The 24627-nt window shown below is 54.5% G+C and overlaps 1 protein-coding gene across 1 annotated transcript in view; it reads right to left on the reverse strand.

Annotated features, from left to right (window-relative positions):
* The window catches only part of FAM20A (FAM20A golgi associated secretory pathway pseudokinase), a 154501-nt gene that overhangs the window by 63524 nt on the left and 66350 nt on the right, over positions 1 to 24627 (reverse strand). Inside the window, exon 2 of the mRNA XM_073562690.1 lies at positions 7009 to 7193. Within this exon, the coding sequence (XP_073418791.1) occupies positions 7009 to 7193 (185 nt within the window). The remainder of the gene's footprint in view (positions 1 to 7008; positions 7194 to 24627) is intronic.

The following is a 24627-nucleotide window of genomic DNA, read 5'->3' on the forward strand; positions in this document are numbered from 1 at the left end:
TCTTTGGTTAAGGCCTCTAAGACTAGGTTGAGGTCCCAGGGTGGTATCTTTGGGATAATGACCGGCCTTGACCTGCCACAGGACTTTATGAATCGGGACACCCACCTATTGGCTGCTAAGTTGCAGTTATATAGGGCCCCCAAAGCTGAGACTTGAACTTTGAGTGTATTAGTGGCTATCCCCAGTTGTAGCCCCGACTGTAAGAACTCTAGGATAGGTCCCACTGGCGCTACATCCCCCAAGGGTTCCCCCAGGAAGTCTAGGAACTTTTTCCACGTTCTACCGTAGATTAGGGATGTTATAGGTTTCCTACTTTTCAACAGGGTGGAGACTAACCCTGGGGAGAATCCCTGGCGACTCAGTAGCGCCCTCTCAAATTCCAGGCTGCTAGATGGAAGCCCTTCACCTGAGAGTGGACCACTGGTCCCTGGGAAAGCAGGTCTGGAATCTCCGGTAGTATCCATGGATCTGTCACTGACATGAGCCTCAGAAGGGAGAACCAAGGCCTTCTCGGTCAAAACGGAGCTATAAGAATTAGTCTCACTCGATCCTCCCTGGTTTTCCTGACCACTACTGGGATCATTGTTGTCGGGGGAAATGCATAGGCCAGGATGAACTTCCAGGGTATTTGTAGGGCATTTACTGCGAAGGGGTTTAGTGAGCAGAACTTCCTGACCTTCCGGTTGTGTGCGGTAGCGAACAGGTCTATTTCTGGTTTGCCCCAGGCCTGAACTATTTGTTGGAAGACTTGGGGGTTTAGGGACCATTCCCCTTGTTTTAGGTGCCTGCGACTCAGGAAGTCTGCCTGTATATTTTCTGCCCCCTTTATGTGCAGTGCTGTGATGGATAACAGATGTTGTTCTGCTAGCTGGAAGAGTAGATCTGATATTTGCATGAGGCCCCGAGATCTCGTTCCCCCCTGGGGATTGATGTAGGCTACTACTGCTTGATTGTCCATCATGACCCGGGTGTGGCGGCCCTGAAGTAAGGGAAGGAAATGTTTCATGGCTTTTTCCACTGCCCATAGTTCTTTTACATTTGAACCGTGATCCCTTTCTAGCGAGGACCAGGTCCCCTGTATTGAGTAGGATCTCAGGTGTGCTCCCCATCCTGTGGCACTCGCGTCTGTTGTAATGATGTCCTCGACTGGTTTTTGCCACGGGACACCGGCTGTTAGATTCTTTTCTACAGTCCACCAGAGCAGGGAATCTCTTACAGCCACTGAGAGACATAGTTTGCCTTCTAAATGCCCTTTTAATTGTTTCTGTGCTGACAGAACTTCCCACTGTAGTTGCCTTAAGTGGTACTGCGCCCATGCTACTGCGGGTATGCATGATGTCAACGAGCCTAAAAGGGACATTGCGTTCCTCAGTGTCATATTTGGTCTTTGTATTGCTGTGCGAGCTAGGCCCTTTATCTTGGTCACTTTGCTCTCTGGTAGGAGGCAGCGTTGTTGCTCGGAGTCCAATATCAACCCTAGGAAGGATTGCTCTTTTACTGGGGTTATCGTTGACTTGGGGATGTTTACTATCCATCCTAGTACTACTAGAATTGCTATCACTTCACTTGATGTGCGCAGTGGGACTCCGACCTCCCTATTACCAGAAAGTTGTCTAGGTATGGGACGATCACTATGTCCCTGGAATGAAGAAAAGACATTACTTCAGCCATCACTTTGGTGAATACTCTGGGGGCTGTAGACAGGCCAAACGGAAGGGCTGCGTATTGGTAGTGTTTCACCTGCCCCTGGACATAGAGCGCTACTCTCAAATATCTCTGATACTCCCGATGGATTGGGATGTGATAGTAGGCATCTTTTAAGTCTATCACTGCCATGAGGCAATGCTGGAACGGGATCTTTGTGGCCGTGTTGATTGACTCCATTTTGAAGGAGCAATTGTCTATCCACTGATTGAGTCTCCTCAGGTTGACAATGGTTCTCCAAGAGCCGTCTGGTTTTTGTATTAAGAAGAGGGGGGAGTAGAACCCCCTTCCTTCTTCTTGCACTGGGACTTCCTGTAGGACTTGTTTTTTCACTAGTCCCAAGACTTCCGTCTCCAGGGCCAGCTGTTGCTCTTGGGCTTTCCTTCTGGGTGTTATTATGAAGGTATGCCTGGGCGGACGGATGAATTTTATTTTTAAGCCGTCCTTGATTATATTTAGGACCCATGTACTGGGGGAGATACTTGCCCAGGCGGAAAGGAAGAGAGAAAGCCTTCCCCCTACCTCCGGCCCAACGTCATTGGGGAGATTTTTTGGAGGAAGTGGAGGGCCCTTTAAACATATAGCCCGATGCTCTTCTTTCTTTAAAGTCCCAGCTTTTTCTATCTCCCGGGGGACGACCCCTGTTAAATCTCCTCCTACGAAAGGGCTGCTTTTTGGGTTCTCCCGGAAATCGGGGAGAGCTTTTCTTCCTATCCCCTGCATGTTCCAAAATCTCTTCTAGTTTTTTCCCGAAGAGGAATTGGCCATCACATGGAATGGAACATAACCTATGCTTCGATGGTAAATCTCCGGGCCACCCTTTAAGCCACAGGGCTCGTCTTGCCACATTTGACAGACTTGCTGCTCTAGCTGTCAATCTTGCGGAGTCTGCAGAGGAATCCGCTAGGAAAGCCGCTGCTCCGTGCACCAGTGTCAAATTAGACAAAATTTCGTCCCTAGTAACTCTATCCTTGATCTGGTCCTCTATTTGTTGCAGCCAGACTATGAGGGCACGAGCGGTACAGGTACCAGCTATCGCTGGTTTCAATCCACCTGCTGAAGCTTCCCAGATGTGCTTCAGGAAACCGTCTGCTTTTTTATCAAGCGGGTCTTTCAACACGCCGGAATCCTCTAATGGTAGGGATACCTTTTTTGAGGATCTGGCTACGGCCCCATCAATTTTAGGGACTTTCTCCCAGGTCTCTGAATCCTTCTGCTCAAAAGGGTACCTCCTCTTTGATGTGGAAGGTAAGCCCCCTGACCTCTCCGGTTTTTTCCATTCCCTGTCAATTAGTGCTTTTTTTTTATCATTTACAGGGAAGGTACGTTTTCGTTTTTCCTCCAGTCCTCCAAACATTACATCCTCTAATGATTTGGGAGCTTCTTCCTCTTTAAGGCCCATTGTAGCCCTAATAGCTTTGACCAGCTTTTCCACGTCCTCAGCTGGAAAACATGGACGGCCGCCTATATCGCTGTCCGAGGAGGATTCTGAGGACTGGGTAGAGGAGGTGGAGGGGGACAAGGGTCTATCCCGCCCCTTCTGCCGTGGCGAGGCCTCTGAATCAGAGCTCCTTCTACGGTTTCTTTTCTCTTTCTTTTTAAGGGCTGCCTTTAAGGAGCCTTTCACCTCCTGTTGTATTAACTCTTTAAGGCTAGCCACCAAATCAGGGGTCTCCTCCTGTGTAGTTTTGTTTATACAGTCAGCGCAGAGGTCTTTCTGCCACTGATCTGCCAGCGGGTTTTTACATAGGGCGCATTCTCTATTTTTGGTTTTGCTGCTGGCCTTCCTCGACCCCTAGTGATCAAACAGAGAAAAAGGAAACCCGTTACCATAAGGGTGACATTCACGAAGATCACTCACCACCGCTGTCAATCAGGGGTACCGATCTCGGAGGCTTCTCAGATGCACTCGTGATGTTCCTCCTGGACGTCTCAGAGTCATGCCGGTCGCGTTTACGACTGCCGCTCCCACCACTCGAGCGACTGCTCCTGGTATGCTGGCGGCCCGGCCTGGCATCTGGCGAGAGCTCTTGCTGCTGACGCTGTTGTCGCTGCTGCTTACGCTGCTGCTGCTGCTCATCTTGCCCCACTTCCATCCTGAAGCCTTGGGCATGAGTGCGTCTTCTGTGGTCATCCCCCTTATGTAAGGGGGATCCACTGCACTCTCCGCCTCCTCCGGTTACCCCATAGCCCCTCCCCCCCTGCCATGCCGCCGGGATCTCCTTTCGCCAGCCGTCGTTGTTCTCTATGGGCGCCGCCATCTTGGATTGTCGGCGCCGCCTCCCGACGTCACGCGGGCACGCCCCTTCCCAGCGTGCCCTGCGCGTGACATCAGAGGGGCGCGACCCGGAAGCGGCCGCATCCTGACGCTCCTGCGCCGCTTCTGGACCTGGCAGAGGGGGTGAGGGCGGCGCGGCAGCCACGGCAGAGCCCCAGGACCCCAGCCGTGCTGCTTCTGTGCCCGCTCGGACGCTGAGCCCCCTGGGGACCCGCGGACGGCGCTTCCCCCTCCCGACGCGCAGCGCTCAGGAAACCAGCCTGATCTTCAACACCGGCACGGAAGAGGGGCAGGTACGTGTGACCGCTGTCTTCAGCACACGGGTCCCTGTCAGGACAGGAAACCCAACTGAAGCGAGGGAGAGGTACCGCCCTTTTATCTTCAGTAGGGTTCCTGTCCTGACTGGGCGGATCCCCTCTCATGTGTGCCGTCATGGGAGACGGGAAAAAAGTAATCCGTAGCGTATAAGTATGTAACTATATATACTATTTATCCACGTTAATTTATTGACATACTGATATACAAAAAGGAGGAATGTATGCATTTATAAATCTCTGTAATTAATTTCCATAGTTTATTCAAAATCATAGAGAAAATACATCATGTAGTCATATATATATTTTTTATTATACTGCCAGCTGGTGGTACAAAAGTGGAATATTCTCTAAATAATTCATAAATACCTATCTCAGTTCTTGTCCCTATCTTCAAAAAGGTCTGACTTCTATACTAGGAAAGATCTTTGAACAAATTATTAAACAACATGTATGTCAATACCTGGATAAGAATGAAGTGATTAAACAGAGTCAGCATGGGTTTGTAACTAATAAGTCATGTCAGACTAACTTAATTTCCTTCTATGACGGTATCACTGATTGGGTGGATCAAGGAAATGCTGTAGATATAGTATATCTTGACTTCAGCAAAGCATTTGACAAAGTCTCTCATACAATCCTTATTGAAAAAATGACTAAGTATGGAATGGACAAGGCAACTGTTAGGTGGATTCATAACTGGCTTAGTGATCGGACCCAAAGAGTGGTCGTAAATGGCTGCACATCCAGTTGGAAGAATGCCTCAAGTGGGGTACCACAGGGCTCTGTCCTGGGCCCTGTATTGTTCAACATCTTTATCAACGATTTAGACGAAGGAATTGAGGGTAAACTGATTAAATTTGCTGATGACACAAAGCTAGGAGGGATAGCTAATACTAGAGAAGAGAGAGAGAGGATTCAAAAAGATATAAATAAACTGGAGAAGTGGGCAGCAACTAACAGAATGGTTTTTAACAGGGAAAAATGCAAAGTACTACATCTGGGCAATAAAAATGGAAAAAGCATATATAGAATGGGAGGAATAGGGCTAAGTGACAGCACATGTGAAAAAGACTTGGGTATACTAATAGATCACAGACTGAATATGAGTCAACAGTGTGATGCAGCAGCAAAACAGGCAAATGCAATTCTAGGATGTATTAACAGAAGCATACAGTCTAGATCACGTGAAGTCATTATTTCCCTCTACTCCTCTTTGGTCAGACCTCATCTGGAATATTGTGTCCAGTTTTGGGCACCACATTTTAAAAAAGACATCAACAAACTGGAGCAAGTTCAGAAAAGAGCGACCAGAATGGTGACCGGTCTGCAAACCCTGTCTTATGAGGAAAGGTTGCAGGATTTGGGAATGTTTAGCTTGCAGAAGAGAAGACTGAGAGACTTAATAGCTGTCTACAAATATCTCAAGGGCTGTCACATTGTAGAAGGATCAACTTTATTCTCATTTGCACAAGGAAAGACTAGAAGCAATGGGATGAAACTGAATGGGAGGAGACACAGATTAGATATTAGAAAAAACTTTTTGACAGTTAGAGTGATCAATGAGTGGAACAGGCTGCCACGAGAAGTGGTGAGTTCTCCTTCAATGGAAGTCTTCAAACAGAGGCTGGACAGACATCTGTCTGGGATGAATTAGTGAATCCTTCTTTGAGCAGGGGGTTGGAAAAGATGACTCAGGAGGACACTTCCAACTCTGCCATTCTATGATACTATGAAGCCTTGCCTCATGAGCAGCATCACTGCAAGACATCAATCCCATCAACCCCCAACTGTGAGCACATTCTCATCAACAACATCACTGCAATACCTCAATCCAATGCAACTTCCCAATAGGAGCCTGGTCTCACCACCAATACCACTGAAAAACATCAATCTCATCGACCCTCGACTATAATCCCAGTCTCATCACCAACATCAGTGCAAGACCTCAGTCCCATCCAATCCCTAATTGTGACTCAACTTCTTGATTAACATTACTTCCAAATCTCAAACCCATCCAATCCCAGATTGTGAGCACAGCCTCATCAACAACATTATTACAAGACCTCAATCCTATCCATCTGACAACTGTCAGCCCATCCTCAACATAACTGCAACACTTCAATCCTGGCCAACCGATAACAGTTAGCCCGGTCTCACCACCAACATCACTGCAAGACCACAATCCAATCCAACCCCCGATTGCGAGCCTAGACTCACCACCAACATCACTGCAAGACCTCAATCCAATCCAACCCCCGATGATTGCGAGCCTAGACTCACCACCAACATCACTGCAAGACCTCAATCCAATCCAACCCCCGATTGCGAGCCTAGGCACTGCACCGACATCACTGCAAAACCTTAATCTGTTCCAACCGCTGACTGTTAGCTCCTCATCACCAACTGCACGGCAAGACCTCAGTGCCATTCAAACCCCGACTATGAGCCTGGCCTCACCACCAACATCACTCCAAGACCTTAATCTCATCCAACTTCAAATGTGAGTCTGGCCTCGTCACCAACTTCACTGCAAGGCATCAACCCAATTGCATGAACCCTATTCCATTCAATCCCAGATTGTGAGCCCAGTCTCATTACCATCATCTTTAGACAAACCCCTCAATAAAACCAGCTATTCCTCAGCTCCATTCGACCCCTGACTGTGACTTTTACTTACTATATGAGAGCGGCCATTGCCTTGGCACTTACCAGCACTGATTATCGTCAGGTTGCTCATTCTTTCCAAAAGCTGCTCCACCACTGGACTAGAGCGAGGATAGAGGGACTTTTTAGTGATCCCTAGGTGGAACTGTAGCCATGGGGTGAAGAAGTCAAACTTGGCATCTATGAAGGTGCTTGTGCGGTTCTGGTCCATATGATAGGAGCGACGACGCCTGCAAGTTACAAAAAACAGTTAGAAAGAAAAATGTCCTACTATTCCCACCATCATTAGTATCAGCACCACCATCATTCCTATCATAATCACTACACCCTGGGCAGAATTATTAGATAATTTGTGTCTCTGATGATAATTCCATTACTGATGTTCTCCAATGTCGACAATCTGGAAGGTGAAGAAATCTGAATATAAGACAGGGGCCTCCATAACTAATATTATCCTGACTACAGGAAATCAAGATGGGAGACCTACCTATGTTTCCAATAATATATATAAGCCTTAGTAATACTACTCCAAACACCACCAGACCATGACCAAATATCACCAGCACTAACAGCGCCTTACAAAAGATTGCTCAGATGCCATTTCCCTCTGATTTTCCTGGACACAGATGAGTCGGGCATCGTTCAGTCATCGACCGTTACAGGATAAATCACGTTTTTAGGGCAAATCTCCCAATGAGATGAGGATTATTTTCAAAACTAAAAACCTCGAAATGCACAAATTCTCCTGCAGAACCTGAGTCCGGACATCGTCTAGGTTGTGAAGAGCTGAGATCGGTGATCTGTGGGATCTGCGATCTGTGGGATCTGCAGCGCTAGACGTCACATTACTGACATCAGAAGCTTCAGAAGGCACATGTGCAGGTGACCAGTGGGTCCCAATTCTGGCTTCCTCCAACGTATCCACGGGGCCAGATGACCGGAGGGTCCCAATCCTGGCTTCTGCAAATGTATCCATGGGTTCAGTGATAATTAATGGAGAAGATCTGTATTCTTCCAGCCCAGACCGTGGTCCTTAATCTGGCAGGATGTCAAATCTGTGTCCCTCGTAATGGAGCCATGGTGCCCTGGCAGCTGTCCTGTAGAGTGTTCCTGACAAGTGGTTTTGTAGAGAGTCTCTGATTATGCAGAAGGATAGAAAATCCCTTTTTATACACACATCTATGGTTCAAGTCATGGTCCACAGGTCAGGGGGGAGATTAACTCTCATTGTTTGATTATTTAATCAATCTGCGTAGTTGGTCCTCTGTTTTGCAAGTCCACATGCAACATGGACTCATACAATGGATAATCAACACATTAGCAAATGTCTATTGTTCGATTACCCTATGTCCCTGTCCCCCAAAGATAGTGTGCAATACTGTGACTAAAGATCATGGTTATTCCACAGAATATTGATCTCTGAACTCTTCCTGAGGTAAAACATCAGTATTGTTGTTTCTACATGATTATGATCTTGTTTTCTTAGCATTATTTGAGGTCTGCATTTTTTGTTCTTTTGACCATTTCTCATTTTCTGAAAATAAATCAAAATGTAGTGCTTGGAAATTTGGAGACATGTTGTCAGGAGTTTATAGAATAAAAGAGCAATTTACATTTTACTCAAAAATATAAAGAGAAAAATCCGACAAACAGAACATTGTGCCGCGGTCTCTTAATATTCATCAGAGCTGTGTATAACAGGATGGGGCCCAGGACCCGCCAATGAATTAAAACTTCCTTTGTTTATTGTTGTAAATACTTATGTCCCCCCCAAAATTGAGAAAAGTATTCAAGGAGTGATACCTGTTGTGAGTTCATTTTCCCCTTCATTACTGAGGCCCGAGGAACTCCCTCTTCTGGTAAAGAAAGGTAGTGAGCCTGATTATCAAACACCTGAGGCTGATGATGATGACTGGCTGAGTGGAGTTACTGACTGGATATAAGGCTGCCGACGCCCTTCTGCCCTGCGGGTGATTTCTCTGTGGGATCCTTGGAGACCAGTCTGAATTCCTGCTCCTCTAAAGCTAAGTTTTCTGCTCGGCCTTTTGCATTGGTGCTTTGACTTTGTTTTGCTTTGTTTTTCTGGATTTCTGCCATTCCCTGCTGGGGTGTGCTGAATTCCTTTAGCTCTGTCTTCTGAAAATACCTGAGTGCTGATTTAGTTTTTGAAGCCTAGCTGCTTGAGGGCCTTTTTCATATCAGCTTGTTGGCTTATGTCTTTGATAGGGTTTTGGCAGATTGCAGACAGCAGCCTTCCTGTCCTTTCCTATCTAGGTAGTTTTGGTCCCTGGCTTTGCTCAGTCTATCTTTCTGTCTGTGTTAGTGTTTTCATCTTGCTTCACCGTCATTATATGTTGGGGGCTGCCTATTGCTTTGGGGTCTGCTCTGGGGCAGTTTAGATTTCCCCTTTCCTTCTTTAGGCCTATGTATCTCTCCGGCTGTGATCGAGGCGTCTAGGGCATCGTAGGAACCCCCCACGGCTACTGCTAGTTGTGTTGATAGGTTCAGGGGTCTGCAATCTGATAGTTGCCAACTCCTCTGGTTTTCTGGACTTAGCTTGTATTTCTGTTTTTGCCTCCTACGGTGACTCATTCATAACAGATACCTTTATTGGCTAACCAGAGAAATTATATTTGCAAGCTTTCAAGGCTCAGAAGGCCCCTTCATCAGGCTGGATTACAAGTGAATTACTGAGAAGAGATGGAGACATTTATATAGGAATTACAACAGGACATGAGATGATGCTAGCTATAGACAGGCCAAGGAAATCAAATTAAGATTTTTGTTACACATGCAGGTGAGGTCCAAGTGTTCTATTAGAGATCTGAGGACCGTCTTGTGGAGGTGTGAACTGTATCCATGTAATGAGTCATTAACCCAGGTGTCAAATTTAGTCCTATTGTTAGCGATTGGAACATATAACTGAACTTGACACCTGGATTCATGATTCATTACATGGATACAGTTCACACCTCCACAAGAAGGTCTTCAGATCTCTAATAGAACACTTGGTCCTCATCTGCATGTGTAACAAAAATCTTAATTTGATTTCCTTGGCCTGTCTATAGCTAGCATCATCTCATGTCCTGTTGTAATTCCTATATGTTGTTCTCAGTAATTCACTTGTAATCTAGCCTGATGAAGGGACCTTCTGAGCCTTGAAACCTTGTGAATATAATTTCTCTGGTTAGCCAATGAAGGTATCACTCCTTGAATACTTTTCTCAATTTTTAGGGGGCACATAAGTATTTACATCGATTTTTCTGGCTAACACGGTACCACAATTTTATTTTGTATTGTACATCCTTTGTTTATTCAAACTCGAATTGTATACATGTCCTCTTTATAAAATCCATTCAGGTCCGTCTATTGTAATCATCCTTTAGTAGTTTAATAAAAGTTAATTTTTAGGTCTTCAGTTGGGGATTATTTGCCTTTTGGCAATTTGTCATTTATATTGTGCTACCCTACGCTGGCTTTGGACAGCAGTTTGTGTGTTTATGTAGCCTTGTACTTCCCTGTCTTGCTCATAGGTGGTCGGGCTCAGCCTCCTCACCTCGGCCCTTTCTCTGAGCACCTTGTACTTCAGGGAGGCTGCAGATCGGAGATATGGCAGCACTCTAGGATAATGGCTCCTGGACACGTCACCTCTGTGCAGCTTTTTTTCTCATTACAAACATGCTGGGATGGGGGGGGTCCGATGATGCTGGTGTAAGGTGTGTGGACTGAACGGTCGTGTTCCGACCCCTGAAGACACCACTCGTGTTATGTGAAGAGTATTGTGCTTCTTATATGTACATACAGTACATATACTTTGTCACGCAATATAATGTGAGTAGTGTGCAGTACGGCATAAGTATAGGGTAAGATCGAGTGTGATAAGCATTGTAAGTGTAGTATGCTCAGTGCAAAGTAATGTGATACATAGTGTTTGTGAGGGAAAGCTGCCCAGCAACAGACAGCAGGGTCGGAAATAGTTAGTGTTGGAACTAGCCCATAAGGGGAGTTTTTAGTGATTCATGGACAGAGTGAGATAGAGTATGATAAGCATCTACTATATAATCATCTAATTCTGTCTGTCTGTAACAGAAATCTCACGTCGCTGAATGGTCGCAGCCGGCCGGGCGTGACCAATCAGCAACAGGCGCAGTCTGGTCGCGAATCCCGAGTCGCCGATTGGTTGCGCCCGGTAGGTTCTGTAACTCAGCAATACTCTGCACTGATAAGTCAGCTGCAGATGTCTTCACCATGCAGGAGGTGAGCACAGGCAGGGATGACGTCACCAGCAGGGGCGGAGGAGTCAGCGGTCCCGGAGCAGATCTTCCAGGGCGGTGGGGCCTATGAAAACAAAGCTAAAACCAACTCCTGGCCCCTCACAGCACACGGGGCAGCTCCAAGGACGGCAGCAGAGGATGTTCCGATACGGATATCGCTGACAGCGATGATGTCACCAGCCTGGGAGGAGAAGCCGGGGAGCAGGAGGAGACAGTGCTCTGCAGCGAGATCTTCTAGGGCAGTGTGCTCGGTGAAAAAAAAGTCCAAAATAGATCGCAGACCCCTCAGGCCATGAGGGGCGTCCCCAAGGAAGGTGACAGAAGAAGATCCAAGATAATTTGAGCACCGACCCGGACACCGCTGGTAGCACTGACGTCACTGAGGGTGGAGGAAGATGGCGCCCGCAGGAACTTCACCAACTATGTGCCCTGCCTTAACTTGAGCAGAGGAGGGCGAAATCCCCCCGGTCAGTGAGGGGCAATCCCAAAGTCGATCCCAGAAGCCTTTCCAAAGCAATTTTCTACACTGCCCGAACACCGGAAAGCGGTGACCTCACCAATAGGAAAAAAGATGGCGCCCACAGCGCTCAATGACAGGAGCTTTAGATGTCCCCAGTGATAGCATAGACAAAAAAGGGCAAAACCCCCCGGATGGCACGGGGCAACCCTAAAGAAGGTGTATGTAGACGTCCTGAAGCAAAATGACATAGAGGAAAAACCGCTCTTTGTAGGTAGGAGCAGCGTTACCATGACGACCAATGTCCCATGCCGTTAGATCCTCAGGGGAGAGGAGAGTCTCTCACAAATGACCTAAAAACTCAGAAAATAGTTTCTCACAGGGGCAGGCAATAGATCATTACAGCTGACAGCGTAACCGTAGCAACCGCTCAGGTGCCATTGGAAACAGATGAGCCGGAAAATGTCGTCAAAAACAAGAATTGTAGAGAAGATGTAAAAAGTCAGCGTAAATATCTACTATATACTCGTCTAATTCTGTCTGTCGCTCTGTAACGGAAATCCCGCGTCGCTGATTGGTCGCGCCCGGCCGGCTGTGAGCAATCCGCGACAGGCGCGGTCCGGCCGTGAATTGGTGTGGAATTCGAACGACGCACGTCACCCTTACCGTCAGGAGATCTGCGGTGCTAGCCGCTAATCTCCCGACGGTTGCCGCGGGTCATCTCCTGCCACACAGAGGTCAGTGGCAACGCAGCCGGGAGATGACCGGCCGTGAGCAATCCGCGACAGGCGCAGTCCGGCCGTGAATTGGTGTGGAATTCGAACGACGCACGTCACCCCTACCGTCGGGAGATCTGCGGTGCTAGCCGCTAATCTCCCGACGGTTGCCGCGGGTCATCTCCTGCCACACAGAGGTCAGTGGCAACGCAGCCGGGAGATGACCGGCCGTGAGCAATCCGCGATAGGCGCGCTCCGGCCGTGAATTGGTGTGGAATTCGAACGACGCACGTCACCCTTACCGTCAGGAGATCTGCGGTGCTAGCCGCTAATCTCCCGACGGTTGCCGCGGGTCATCTCCTGCCACACAGAGGTCAGTGGCAACGCAGCCGGGAGATGGCCGGCCGCGACCAATCAGCGACAGGCGCAGTCCGGCCGTGAATTGGTGTGGAATTCGAACGACGCACGTCACCCTTACCGTCGGGAGATCTGCGGTGCTAGCCGCTAATCTCCCGACGGTTGCCACGGGTCATCTCCTGACACACGGAGGTCAGTGGCAACGCAGCCGGGAGATGGCCGGCCGCAACCAATCAGCGACAGGCGCAGTCCGGCCGTGAATTGGTGTGGAATTCGAATGACGCACGTCACCCTTACCGTCAGGAGATCTGCGGTGCTAGCCGCTAATCTCCCGACGGTTGCCGCGGGTCATCTCCTGCCACACAGAGGTCAGTGGCAACGCAGCCGGGAGATGGCCGGCCGTGAGCAATCCGCGACAGGCGCGGTCCGGCCGTGAATTGGTGTGGAATTCGAACGACGCACGTCACCCTTACCGTCAGGAGATCTGCGGTGCTAGCCGCTAATCTCCCGACGGTTGCCGCGGGTCATCTCCTGCCACACAGAGGTCAGTGGCAACGCAGCCGGGAGATGACCGGCCGTGAGCAATCCGCGACAGGCGCGGTCCGGCCGTGAATTGGTGTGGAATTCGAACGACGCAAGTCACCCTTACCGTCGGGAGATCTGCGGTGCTAGCCGCTAATCTCCCGACGGTTGCCGCGGGTCATCTCCTGCCACACAGAGGTCAGTGGCAACGCAGCCGGGAGATGACCGGCCGTGAGCAATCCGCGACAGGCGCGGTCCGGCCGTGAATTGGTGTGGAATTCGAACGACGCACGTCACCCTTACCGTCAGGAGATCTGCGGTGCTAGCCGCTAATCTCCCGACGGTTGCCGCGGGTCATCTCCTGCCACACAGAGGTCAGTGGCAACGCAGCCGGGAGATGACCGGCCGTGAGCAATCCGCGACAGGCGCGGTCCGGCCGTGAATTGGTGTGGAATTCGAACGACGCACGTCACCCTTACCGTCAGGAGATCTGCGGTGCTAGCCGCTAATCTCCCGACGGTTGCCGCGGGTCATCTCCTGCCACACAGAGGTCAGTGGCAACGCAGCCGGGAGATGGCCGGCCGTGAGCAATCCGCGACAGGCGTAGTCCGGCCGTGAATTGGTGTGGAATTCGAACGACGCACGTCACCCTTACCGTCAGGAGATCTGCGGTGCTAGCCGCTAATCTCCCGACGGTTGCCGCGGGTCATCTCCTGCCACACAGAGGTCAGTGGCAACGCAGCCGGGAGATGACCGGCCGTGAGCAATCCGCGACAGGCGCGGTCCGGCCGTGAATTGGTGTGGAATTCGAACGACGCACGTCACCCTTACCGTCAGGAGATCTGCGGTGCTAGCCGCTAATCTCCCGACGGTTGCCGCGGGTCATCTCCTGCCACACAGAGGTCAGTGGCAACGCAGCCGGGAGATGGCCGGCCGTGAGCAATCCGCGACAGGCGTAGTCCGGCCGTGAATTGGTGTGGAATTCGAACGACGCACGTCACCCCTACCGTCGGGAGATCTGCGGTGCTAGCCGCTAATCTCCCGACGGTTGCCGCGGGTCATCTCCTGCCACACAGAGGTCAGTGGCAACGCAGCCGGGAGATGGCCGGCCGTGAGCAATCCATGACAGGCGCGGTCCGGCCGTGAATTGGTGTGGAATTCGAACGACGCACGTCACCCTTACCGTCAGGAGATCTGCGGTGCTAGCCGCTAATCTCCCGACGGTTGCCGCGGGTCATCTCCTGCCACACAGAGGTCAGTGGCAACGCAGCCGGGAGATGACCGGCCGTGAGCAATCCGCGACAGGCGCGGTCCGGCTGTGAATTGGTGTGGAATTCGAACGACGCACGTCACCCTTACCGTCAGGAGATCTGCGGTGCTAGCCGCTAATCTCCCGACGGTTGCCGCGGGTCATCTCCTGCCACACAGAGGTCAGTGGCAACGCAGCCGGGAGATGACCGGCCGTGAGCAATCCGCGACAGGCGCGGTCCGGCTGTGAATTGGTGTGGAATTCGAACGACGTACGTCACCCTTACCGTCAGGAGATCTGCGGTGCTAGCCGCTAATCTCCCGACGGTTGCCGCGGGTCATCTCCTGCCACACAGAGGTCAGTGGCAACGCAGCCGGGAGATGACCGGCCGTGAGCAATCCGCGACAGGCGCGGTCCGGCTGTGAATTGGTGTGGAATTCGAACGACGTACGTCACCCTTACCGTCAGGAGATCTGCGGTGCTAGCCGCTAATCTCCCGACGGTTGCCGCGGGTCATCTCCTGCCACACAGAGGTCAGTGGCAACGCAGCCGGGAGATGGACGGCCGCGACCAATCAGCGACAGGCGCAGTCCGGCCGTGAATTGGTGTGGAATTCGAACGACGCACGTCACCCTTACCGTCAGGGGATCTGCGGTGCTAGCCGCTAATCTCCCGACGGTTGCCGCGGGTCATCTCCTGCCACACAGAGGTCAGTGGCAACGCAGCCGGGAGATGACCGGCCGTGAGCAATCCGTGACAGGCGCGGTCCGGCCGTGAATTGGTGTGGAATTCGAACGACGCACGTCACCCTTACCGTCAGGAGATCTGCGGTGCTAGCCGCTAATCTCCCGACGGTTGCCGCGGGTCATCTCCTGCCACACAGAGGTCAGTGGCAACGCAGCCGGGAGATGACCGGCCGTGAGCAATCCGCGACAGGCGCGGTCCGGCTGTGAATTGGTGTGGAATTCGAACGACGCACGTCACCCTTACCGTCAGGAGATCTGCGGTGCTAGCCGCTAATCTCCCGACGGTTGCCGCGGGTCATCTCCTGCCACACAGAGGTCAGTGGCAACGCAGCCGGGAGATGGCCGGCCGTGAGCAATCCGCGACAGGCGTAGTCCGGCCGTGAATTGGTGTGGAATTCGAACGACGCACGTCACCCCTACCGTCGGGAGATCTGCGGTGCTAGCCGCTAATCTCCCGACGGTTGCCGCGGGTCATCTCCTGCCACACAGAGGTCAGTGGCAACGCAGCCGGGAGATGGACGGCCGCGACCAATCAGCGACAGGCGCAGTCCGGCCGTGAATTGGTGTGGAATTCGAACGACGCACGTCACCCTTACCGTCAGGAGATCTGCGGTGCTAGCCGCTAATCTCCCGACGGTTGCCGCGGGTCATCTCCTGCCACACAGAGGTCAGTGGCAAAGCAGCCAGGAGATGGCCGGCCGCGACCAATCAGCGACAGGCGCAGTCCGGCCGTGAATTGGTGTGGAATTCGAACGACGCACGTCACCCTTACCGTCAGGAGATCTGCGGTGCTAGCCGCTAATCTCCCGACGGTTGCCGCGGGTCATCTCCTGCCACACAGAGGTCAGTGGCAACGCAGCCGGGAGATGGCCAGCCGTGAGCAATCCGCGACAGGCGTAGTCCGGCCGTGAATTGGTGTGGAATTCGAACGACGCACGTCACCCCTACCGTCGGGAGATCTGCGGTGCTAGCCGCTAATCTCCCGACGGTTGCCGCGGGTCATCTCCTGCCACACAGAGGTCAGTGGCAACGCAGCCGGGAGATGGACGGCCGCGACCAATCAGCGACAGGCGCAGTCCGGCCGTGAATTGGTGTGGAATTCGAACGACGCACGTCACCCTTACCGTCAGGAGATCTGCGGTGCTAGCCGCTAATCTCCCGACGGTTGCCGCGGGTCATCTCCTGCCACACAGAGGTCAGTGGCAAAGCAGCCGGGAGATGGACGGCCGCGACCAATCAGCGACAGGCGCGGTCCGGCTGTGAATTGGTGTGGAATTCGAACGACGCACGTCACCCTTACCGTCAGGAGATCTGCGGTGCTAGCCGCTAATCTCCCGACGGTTGCCGCGGGTCATCTCCTGCCACACAGAGGTCAGTGGCAAAGCAGCCGGGAGATGGCCGGCCGCGACCAATCAGCGACAGGCGCAGTCCGGCCGTGAATTGGTGTGGAATTCGAACGACGCACGTCACCCTTACTGTCAGGAGATCTGCGGTGCTAGCCGCTAATCTCCCGACGGTTGCCGCGGGTCATCTCCTGCCACACAGAGGTCAGTGGCAACGCAGCCGGGAGATGGCCGGCCGTGAGCAATCCGCGACAGGCGTAGTCCGGCCGTGAATTGGTGTGGAATTCGAACGACGCACGTCACCCCTACCGTCGGGAGATCTGCGGTGCTAGCCGCTAATCTCCCGACGGTTGCCGCGGGTCATCTCCTGCCACACAGAGGTCAGTGGCAACGCAGCCGGGAGATGGCCGGCCGCGACCAATCAGCGACAGGCGCAGTCCGGCCGTGAATTGGTGTGGAATTCGAACGACGCACGTCACCCTTACCGTCAGGAGATCTGCGGTGCTAGCCGCTAATCTCCCGACGGTTGCCGCGGGTCATCTCCTGCCACACAGAGGTCAGTGGCAAAGCAGCCGGGAGATGGACGGCCGCGACCAATCAGCGACAGGCACGGTCCGGCCGTGAATTGGTGTGGAATTCGAACGACGCACGTCACCCTTACCGTCAGGAGATCTGCGGTGCTAGCCGCTAATCTCCCGACGGTTGCCGCGGGTCATCTCCTGCCACACAGAGGTCAGTGGCAACGCAGCCGGGAGATGACCGGCCGTGAGCAATCCGCGACAGGCGCGGTCCGGCCGTGAATTGGTGTGGAATTCGAACGACGCACGTCACCCTTACCGTCAGGAGATCTGCGGTGCTAGCCGCTAATCTCCCGACGGTTGCCGCGGGTCATCTCCTGCCACACAGAGGTCAGTGGCAAAGCAGCCGGGAGATGGCCGGCCGCGACCAATCAGCGACAGGCGCAGTCCGGCCGTGAATTGGTGTGGAATTCGAACGACGCACGTCACCCTTACTGTCAGGAGATCTGCGGTGCTAGCCGCTAATCTCCCGACGGTTGCCGCGGGTCATCTCCTGCCACACAGAGGTCAGTGGCAACGCAGCCGGGAGATGGCCGGCCGTGAGCAATCCGCGACAGGCGCGGTCCGGCCGTGAATTGGTGTGGAATTCGAACGACGCACGTCACCCTTACCGTCAGGAGATCTGCGGTGCTAGCCGCTAATCTCCCGACGGTTGCCGCGGGTCATCTCCTGCCACACAGAGGTCAGTGGCAAAGCAGCCGGGAGATGGCCGGCCGCGACCAATCAGCGACAGGCGCAGTCCGGCCGTGAATTGGTGTGGAATTCGAACGACGCACGTCACCCTTACTGTCAGGAGATCTGCGGTGCTAGCCGCTAATCTCCCGACGGTTGCCGCGGGTCATCTCCTGCCACACAGAGGTCAGTGGCAACGCAGCCGGGAGATGGCCGGCCGTGAGCAATCCGCGACAGGCGCGGTCCGGCCGTGAATTGGTGTGGAATTCGAACGACGCACGTCACCCTTACCGTCAGGAGATCTGCGGTGCTAGCCGCTAATCTCCCGACGGTTGCCGCGGGTCATCTCCTGACACACGGAGGTCAGTGGCAACGCAGCCGGGAGATGGCCGGCCGTGAGCAATCAGCGACAGGCGCGGTCCGGCCGTGAATTGGTGTGGAATTCGAACGACGCACGTCACCCTTACCGTCAGGAGATCTGCGGTGCTAGCCGCTAATCTCCCGACGGTTGCCGCGGGTCATCTCCTGCCACACGGAGGTCAGTGGCAACGCAGCCGGGAGATGGCCGGCCGCGACCAATCAGCGACAGGCGCAGTCCGGCCGTGAATTAGTGTGGAATTCGAACGACGCACGTCACCCTTACCGTCAGGAGATCTGCGGTGCTAGCCGCTAATCTCCCGACGGTTGCCGCGGGTCATCTCCTGCCACACAGAGGTCAGTGGCAACGCAGCCGGGAGATGGCCGGCCGCGACCAATCAGCGACAGGCGCAGTCCGGCCGTGAATTGGTGTGGAATTCGAACGACGCACGTCACCCTTACCGTCGGGAGATCTGCGGTGCTAGCCGCTAATCTCCCGACGGTTGCCACGGGTCATCTCCTGACACACATAGGTCAGTGGCAACGCAGCCGGGAGATGGCCGGCCGCGACCAATCAGCGACAGGCGCAGTCCGGCCGTGAATTGGTGTGGAATTCGAACGACGCACGTCACCCTTACCGTCGGGAGATCTGCGGTGCTAGCCGCTAATCTCCCGACGGTTGCCGCGGGTCATCTCCTGACACACGGAGGTCAGTGGCAACGCAGCCGGGAGATGGCCGGCCGCGACCAATCAGCGACAGGCGCAGTCCGGCCGTGAATTGGTGTGGAATTCGAACGACGCACGTCACCCTTACCGTCAGGAGATCTGCGGTGCTAGCCGCTAATCTCCCGACGGTTGCCGCGGGTCATCTCCTGCCACACAGAGGTCAGTGTCAAAGCAGCCGGGAGATGGCCGGCCGCGACCAATCAGCGACAGGCGCAGTCCGGCCGTGAATTGGTGTGGAATTCGAACGACGCACGTCACCCTTACCGTCGGGAGATCTGCGGTGCTAGCCGCTAATCTCCCGACGGTTGCCGCGGGTCATCTCCTGCCACACAGAGGTCAGTGGCAACGCAGCCGGGAGATGGCCGGCCGTGAGCAATCCGCGACAGGCGTGGTCCGGCCGTGAATTGGTGTGGAATTCGAACGACGCACGTCACCCTTACTGTCAGGAGATCTGCGGTGCTAGCCGCTAATCTCCCGACGGTTGCCGCGGGTCATCTCCTGACACACGGAGGTCAGTGGCAATGCAGCCGGGAGATGGCCGGCCGTGAGCAATCCGCGACAGGCGCGGTCCGGCCGTGAATTGGTGTGGAATTCGAACGACGCACGTCACCCTTACCGTCAGGAGATCTGCGGTGCTAGCCGCTAATCTCCCGACGGTTGCCGCGGGTCATCTCCTGCCACACGGAGGTCAGTGGCAATGCAGCCGGGAGATGGCCGGCCGCGACCAATCAGCGACAGGCGCAGTCCGGCCGTGAATTGGTGTGGAATTCGAACGACGCACGTCACCCTTACCGTCAGGAGATCTGCGGTGCTAGCCGCTAATCTCCCGACGGTTGCCGCGGGTCATCTCCTGCCACACAGAGGTCAGTGGCAACGCAGCCGGGAGATGGCCGGCCGTGAGCAATCCGCGACAGGCGCAGTCCGGCCGTGAATTGGTGTGGAATTCGAACGACGCACGTCACCCCTACCGTCGGGAGATCTGCGGTGCTAGCCGCTAATCTCCCGACGGTTGCCGCGGGTCATCTCCTGCCACACAGAGGTCAGTGGCAACGCAGCCGGGAGATGGCCGGCCGCGACCAATCAGCGACAGGCGCAGTCCGGCCGTGAATTGGTGTGGAATTCGAACGACGCACGTCACCCTTACCGTCGGGAGATCTGCGGTGCTAGCCGCTAATCTCCCGACGGTTGCCGCGGGTCATCTCCTGACACACGGAGGTCAGTGGCAACGCAGCCGGGAGATGGCCGGCCGCGACCAATCAGCGACAGGCGCAGTCCGGCCGTGAATTGGTGTGGAATTCGAACGACGCACGTCACCCTTACCGTCGGGAGATCTGCGGTGCTAGCCGCTAATCTCCCGACGGTTGCCGCGGGTCATCTCCTGACACACGGAGGTCAGTGGGAACGCAGCCGGGAGATGGCCGGCCGCGACCAATCAGCGACAGGCGCAGTCCGGCCGTGAATTGGTGTGGAATTCGAACGACGCACGTCACCCTTACCGTCAGGAGATCTGCGGTGCTAGCCGCTAATCTCCCGACGGTTGCCGCGGGTCATCTCCTGCCACACAGAGGTCAGTGGCAAAGCAGCCGGGAGATGGCCGGCCGCGACCAATCAGCGACAGGCGCAGTCCGGCCGTGAATTGGTGTGGAATTCGAACGACGCACGTCACCCTTACTGTCAGGAGATCTGCGGTGCTAGCCGCTAATCTCCCGACGGTTGCCGCGGGTCATCTCCTGCCACACAGAGGTCAGTGGCAACGCAGCCGGGAGATGGCCGGCCGTGAGCAATCCGCGACAGGCGTAGTCCGGCCGTGAATTGGTGTGGAATTCGAACGACGCACGTCACCCCTACCGTCGGGAGATCTGCGGTGCTAGCCGCTAATCTCCCGACGGTTGCCGCGGGTCATCTCCTGCCACACAGAGGTCAGTGGCAACGCAGCCGGGAGATGGCCGGCCGTGAGCAATCCGCAACAGGCGCGGTCCGGCCGTGAATTGGTGTGGAATTCGAACGACGCACGTCACCCTTACTGTCAGGAGATCTGCGGTGCTAGCCGCTAATCTCCCGACGGTTGCCGCGGGTCATCTCCTGACACACGGAGGTCAGTGGCAACGCAGCCGGGAGATGGCCGGCTGTGAGCAATCCGCGACAGGCGCGGTCCGGCCGTGAATTGGAGTGGAATTCGAACGACGCACGTCACCCTTACCGTCAGGAGATCTGCGGTGCTAGCCGCTAATCTCTCGACGGTTGCCGCGGGTCTTCTCCTGACACACGGAGGTCAGTGGCAACGCAGCCGGGAGATGGCCGGCCGCGACCAATCAGCGACAGGCGCAGTCCGGCCGTGAATTGGTGTGGAATTCGAATGACGCACGTCACCCTTACTGTCAGGAGATCTGCGGTGCTAGCCGCTAATCTCCCGACGGTTGCCGCGGGTCATCTCCTGACACACGGAGGTCAGTGGCAACGCAGCCGGGAGATGGCCGGCCGTGAGCAATCCGCGACAGGCGCAGTCCGGCCGTGAATTGGTGTGGAATTCGAACGACGCACGTCACCCTTACCGTCGGGAGATCTGCGGTGCTAGCCGCTAATCTCTCGACGGTTGCCGCGGGTCTTCTCCTGACACACGGAGGTCAGTGGCAACGCAGCCGGGAGATGGCCGGCCGCGACCAATCAGCGACAGGCGCAGTCCGGCCGTGAATTGGTGTGGAATTCGAACGACGCACGTCACCCTTACCGTCAGGAGATCTGCGGTGCTAGCCGCTAATCTCCCGACGGTTGCCGCGGGTCATCTCCTGCCACACAGAGGTCAGTGGCAACGCAGCCGGGAGATGGCCGGCCGCGACCAATCAGCGACAGGCGCAGTCCGGCCGTGAATTGGTGTGGAATTCGAACGACGCACGTCACCCTTACCGTCAGGAGATCTGCGGTGCTAGCCGGTAATCTCCCGACGGTTGCCGCGGGTCATCTCCTGCCACACAGAGGTCAGTGGCAACGCAGCCGGGAGATGGCCGGCCGCGACCAATCAGCGACAGGCGCAGTCCGGCCGTGAATTGGTGTGGAATTCGAACGACGCACGTCACCCTTACCGTCAGGAGATCTGCGGTGCTAGCCGCTAATCTCCCGACGGTTGCCGCGGGTCATCTCCTGCCACATGGAGGTCAGTGGCAAGGCAGCCGGGAGATGGCCGGCCGTGAGCAATCAGCGACAGGCGCAGTCCGGCCGTGAATTGGTGTGGAATTCGAACGACGTACGTCACCCTTACCGTCAGGAGATCTGCGGTGCTAGCCGCTAATCTCTCGACGGTTGCCGCGGGTCTTCTCCTGACACACGGAGGTCAGTGGCAACGCAGCCGGGAGATGGCCGGCTGCGACCAATCAGCGACAGGCGCAGTCCGGCCGTGAATTGGTGTGGAATTCGAACGACGCACGTCACCCTTACCGTCAGGAGATCTGCGGTGCTAGCCGCTAATCTCCCGACGGTTGCCGCGGGTCTTCTCCTGACACACGGAGGTCAGTGGCAACGCAGCCGGGAGATGGCCGGCCGTGAGCAATCAGCGACAGGCGCAGTCCGGCCGTGAATTGGTGTGGAATTCGAACGACGCACGTCACCCTTACCGTCAGGAGATCTGCGGTGCTAGCCGCTAATCTCCCGACGGTTGCCGCGGGTCTTCTCCTGACACACGGAGGTCAGTGGCAACGCAGCCGGGAGATGGCCGGCCGTGAGCAATCAGCGACAGGCGCAGTCCGGCCGTGAATTGGTGTGGAATTCGAACGACGCACGTCACCCTTACCGTCAGGAGATCTGCGGTGCTAGCCGGTAATCTCCCGACGGTTGCCGCGGGTCATCTCCTGACACACGGAGGTCAGTGGCAACGCAGCCGGGAGATGGCCGGCCGCGACCAATCAGCGACAGGCGCAGTCCGGCCGTGAATTGGTGTGGAATTCGAACGACGCACGTCACCCTTACTGTCAGGAGATCTGCGGTGCTAGCCGCTAATCTCCCGACGGTTGCCGCGGGTCATCTCCTGCCACACAGAGGTCAGTGGCAACGCAGCCGGGAGATGGCCGGCCGCGACCAGTCAGCGACAGGCGCAGTCCGGCCGTGAATTGGTGTGGAATTCGAACGACGCACGTCACCCTTACCGTCGGGAGATCTGCGGTGCTAGCCGCTAATCTCCCGACGGTTGCCGCGGGTCATCTCCTGACACATGGAGGTCAGTGGCAACGCAGCCGGGAGATGGCCGGCCGTGAGCAATCCGCGACAGACGCAGTCCGGCCGTGAATTGCTGTGGAATTCGAACGACGTACGTCACCCCTACCGTCGGGAGATCTGCGGTGCTAGCCGCTAATCTCCCGACGGTTGCCGCGGGTCTTCTCCTGACACACGGAGGTCAGTGGCAACGCAGCCGGGAGATGGCCGGCCGTGAGCAATCCGCGACAGGCGCAGTCCGGCCGTGAATTGCTGTGGAATTCGAACGACGTACGTCACCCCTACCGTCGGGAGATCTGCGGTGCTAGCCGCTAATCTCCCGACGGTTGCCGCGGGTCTTCTCCTGACACACGGAGGTCAGTGGCAACGCAGCCGGGAGATGGCCGGCCGCGACCAATTAGCGACAGGTGCAGTCTGCCCACGAATTGCCGTAGGATTTGAACCACGCTTTTCTGATTGGTCACGCCCGGCAACTTTACCTGGAAAATCCCGTGCAGTCATTGCATTATTCTTAAATCTTCATAAATAAACTACATACTGTGGTGCAGTGACCACTGTGTCCACTAGGGGGCACTGTGTGGCTGTCCCAGGACAGACATGTACATTTTGGTAATGGAAATAGGATGAATGGCAGGATGGTAAAGGACCAATATGTATCCCAGGGTGGGTGGCCCTGGGATGGGAGCTTGAATGTGTGTTGATCATCAGAGGTACTGCTGAGGTTTTTGTTACAGTGTGTCAGGGAAAGCTCTCAGGTGACTTGGTGAGATGGGTGGGACCAGTCACCTAGAAACCCACCCAGGGGCGTGTGTCTGAAGTAAAGCCTATGTGGGTATGAATGGGTGTCTGAAATAGGACCTGCGACGAGGTCATAGCCATGTGATCCAGTGGGCGTGGCTACGGACCATATAAGGTGACCAGGGAAGGTCACATGAGTGTGTGCCTGGATCTGATTGGTCCATGTGGAATGTCCCGACGTGCTGGAAGAAGTGCTGCCTTCCTGAAGAGCACGTGCGGATGCCGCTGACCGTGTGAGGCCTCTGTATAATGGCCTGTGTGTGTGTGACAGTTCCCAGGAGGGAAGGGATGTCAGGACTGAGAAGAGGTAACCCGGTCAGGGGGAATTAACTGAGAGACTGTAGAGCCTATTTGCTGGACAAAGCGCAGCCTGTATGACCACAGAGCTAAGAGAGCGGAGCTCTACAATGAATCTTCATTTGGTCTGATGTAAGACTGTTGCTGCTATATGGTTTATGCTGCACAATAAACGAGATGGACTGATTTATGTGAACAACCCGTGCCTGGCGTGGTTAATCCTCTGCCGAGTGAGTGTCACTCAACATGAACACTGGGCGCTACCTTACAATACAAATTCTAGAACACCCGATGCGTTAGAATCGGGCCACCATCTAGTTGTAATTATAATATGCTTAGTGCAAATTAACATAATGCATAGTGTTTATG

Source organism: Dendrobates tinctorius, unplaced genomic scaffold (genome assembly GCF_039654945.1).
Source record: "Dendrobates tinctorius isolate UK_male_01 unplaced genomic scaffold, ASM3965494v1 ptg000364l, whole genome shotgun sequence".
NCBI lineage: Eukaryota > Metazoa > Chordata > Amphibia > Anura > Dendrobatidae > Dendrobates > Dendrobates tinctorius.